Source organism: Gastrolobium bilobum, unplaced genomic scaffold (genome assembly GCF_033153095.1).
Source record: "Gastrolobium bilobum isolate Gb01-03AN ecotype WA unplaced genomic scaffold, APGP_CSIRO_Gbil_v1 utg57417, whole genome shotgun sequence".
Classification (NCBI taxonomy): domain Eukaryota; kingdom Viridiplantae; phylum Streptophyta; class Magnoliopsida; order Fabales; family Fabaceae; genus Gastrolobium; species Gastrolobium bilobum.
In genome coordinates, this window is record NW_026899787.1 from 91,648 (window position 1) to 94,095 (window position 2,448).

At 33.1% G+C, this 2,448-nt stretch overlaps 1 protein-coding gene across 1 annotated transcript; it reads left to right on the forward strand.

Annotated features, from left to right (window-relative positions):
- On the forward strand, positions 1-831 carry LOC133293506 (uncharacterized). Its single transcript, XM_061492082.1, has one exon. It carries the CDS (start codon positions 1-3, stop codon positions 829-831), a length of 831 nt encoding a protein of 276 aa, XP_061348066.1.
- The last annotated feature ends 1,617 nt before the right edge of the window (positions 832-2,448 follow it).

Here is a 2,448-nt window from a genome sequence, read left to right on the forward strand (position 1 = left end):
ATGACAACAACAGAGGGAGGTTTTCACGGGCACAAAACTCTGGAAATAACTTTGCTAACAACAGAGGAAGGAAGAATATGTAAAAAGAATCATGCTGGAGAATGCCTAGCAGGAAGAGGTGTATGTTTTAAGTGTGAAAAACCTGGACATATGTTGAGGCAGTGTCCTCGGAATCAAGGTCAGAATTCATCAACCCAAACTGCAACAAGAGGAAGAGTTTTCACTCTTGGTGGTCAGGAAGCGACTCAATCTTCAAATTTGGTTAAAGGTACTGGTCTAATACAAGATTTTCTTATAACTATACCATTTGATTCTGGGGCTACTCATTCTTTCATATCCTTATCTTCTGTTCAAACGTTAAAATTACCAATTTTCATTTTACCTTCTTATCTTGAAATCTTTCTTCCTACTGGAGAAAATATAATCACATCTCAAGTATGTAGAAATTGTTATTTTCAACTCAAAGGAAAATTGTTTGAGATAGATTTAGTTTGTTTGCCTATGATTGATATAGATGTGATTCTTGGTATGAATTGGTTGTCCGCTAATTGTGTGGTCATTGATTGTCATAATAAAAGTATAATTTTCACAAAAGAATCAGAATTTCCCAGTGAATCCTTATTTTTGTCAACTTCCCAAATTAGGAAGAGTTTGTTAGATGGAGAAAAAGGATATGTTCTCTTTAATCTTTCAGAAGCAAAGGCTAAACCTGATGCAACCAGTATCCCTATTGTCTCTGAATACTCAGAGGTTTTTTCGGATGAAATTTCAGGTTTACCCCCAAATAGAGAAATTGAATTCTCTATTGACCTAATACCTAGAGCTTGTTGAACTAAAGAAACAATTAGAGGAACTTCTATCAAAATAGTTCATCAGACCAAGTGTGTCACCTTGGGGAGCACCAGTGCTCTGTGTCGAGAAAAATGATGCAAGTATGAGATTGTGTGTGGATTATAAGAAATTAAATAAAGTCACCATTAAAAATAAATACCCTTTGCCTAGGATAAATGACCTTTTAGACCAGTTGAGAGGAGCCACAATGTTTTCTAAAATAGATTCGAGGTCAGGATATCACCAGATTAGGATTAAAACTGAAGAAATTCCAAAAACAGCCTTTAGGACTAGATATGGACATTATGAGTATCTAGTGATGCCTTTTGGATTGACAAATGCTCCAGCAGTATTTATGGATTATATGAATAGAATTTTTAGACCTTACCTAGATCAATTTGTAGTGGTGTTTATAAATGATATTTTAATATATTCCAGGAATAAAGAGGGCATAAGGAGCATTTAAGGATAGCATTACAAATTTTAAAAGATAAGCAATTGTATGCCAAACTTTCAAAATGTGAATTCTGGATGCAAGAAGTTAAGTTCTTGGGGCATGTTATTTCAAAAGAAGGAGTGACAGTTTATCCTAGTAAAATTGAGGCTATAATACACTGGGAGAGACCTTAGACTATCACTGAGATCAGGAGTTTCTTAGGATTGGCGGGATATTATAGAAGATTTATTAAAGGATTTTCACAACCAGTGTTACCTTTAACTAGGTTAACTAGAAAGGGAATCCCTTTGTTTGGACACAAGAATGTGAAGATTGTTTTCAAGATTTAAAGAATAAGTTAACATTTGCACTAATTTTAATAATCCCTAATCCTTTAGGAAAATTTGAGGTTTACTGTGATGCATCTAGAAAGGGTTTAGGATGTGTCTTAATGCAAGAAAGGAAAGTAGTAGCTTATGCATCAAGACAATTGAGACCTTATGAGGAAAATTATCCAACTCATGATTTAGAATTGGATGCAGTAGTTTTTATCCTTAAGATTTGGATATTTGTATGGAGTCAAATTTGAAGTTTTTAGTGATCACAAGAGTTTTAAATATTTGTTTGATTAAAAAGAGTTGAATATGAGGCAAAGAAGATGGATGAAATTTTTGAAAGATTATGATTTTGAACTCAAATACCATCCAGGAAAAGCAAATGCGGTGGCTGATGCCTTAAGCAGAAAATCTCTTCATATGTCACATTTAATGATCAAAGAAATGGAGTTATTAGAAAAATTTCTGGACATGAGATTATCTGTAATTGTGTTGCCTTGAAGTTTAGGTATTAGTGAAATAAGGATTGAAAATGAGTTAGTAAATAAAGTTAAAGAAGCTCAGCAAGAGGATCTTAGTCTAGAAAAAATGTTGGAACATAAAGGATTTACCAAAAAGAAGATGGTTTGGTTAAGTTTCAAGGAAGGGTTGTTGTACCTAGAAAGGAGGAATTGAAAAAAGAAATTTTAAATGAAGCACATAGTAGTAAATTCACAATTCACCCTGGTTCAACTAAAATGTATCAAGATTTGAAAAAGATATTTTGGTGGCCAGGAATGAAAAAATATATTGTTGAGTATGTTTCAAAGTGCTTAGTTTGTCAAAAGGTAAAAATTGAACATAAAA

What these genes read in the sequence shown, in the direction of transcription:
- LOC133293506 (XM_061492082.1), top strand. Translation starts at nt 1, where the DNA reads ATGACAACAACAGAGGGAGGTTTTCACGGGCACAAAACTCTGGAAATA.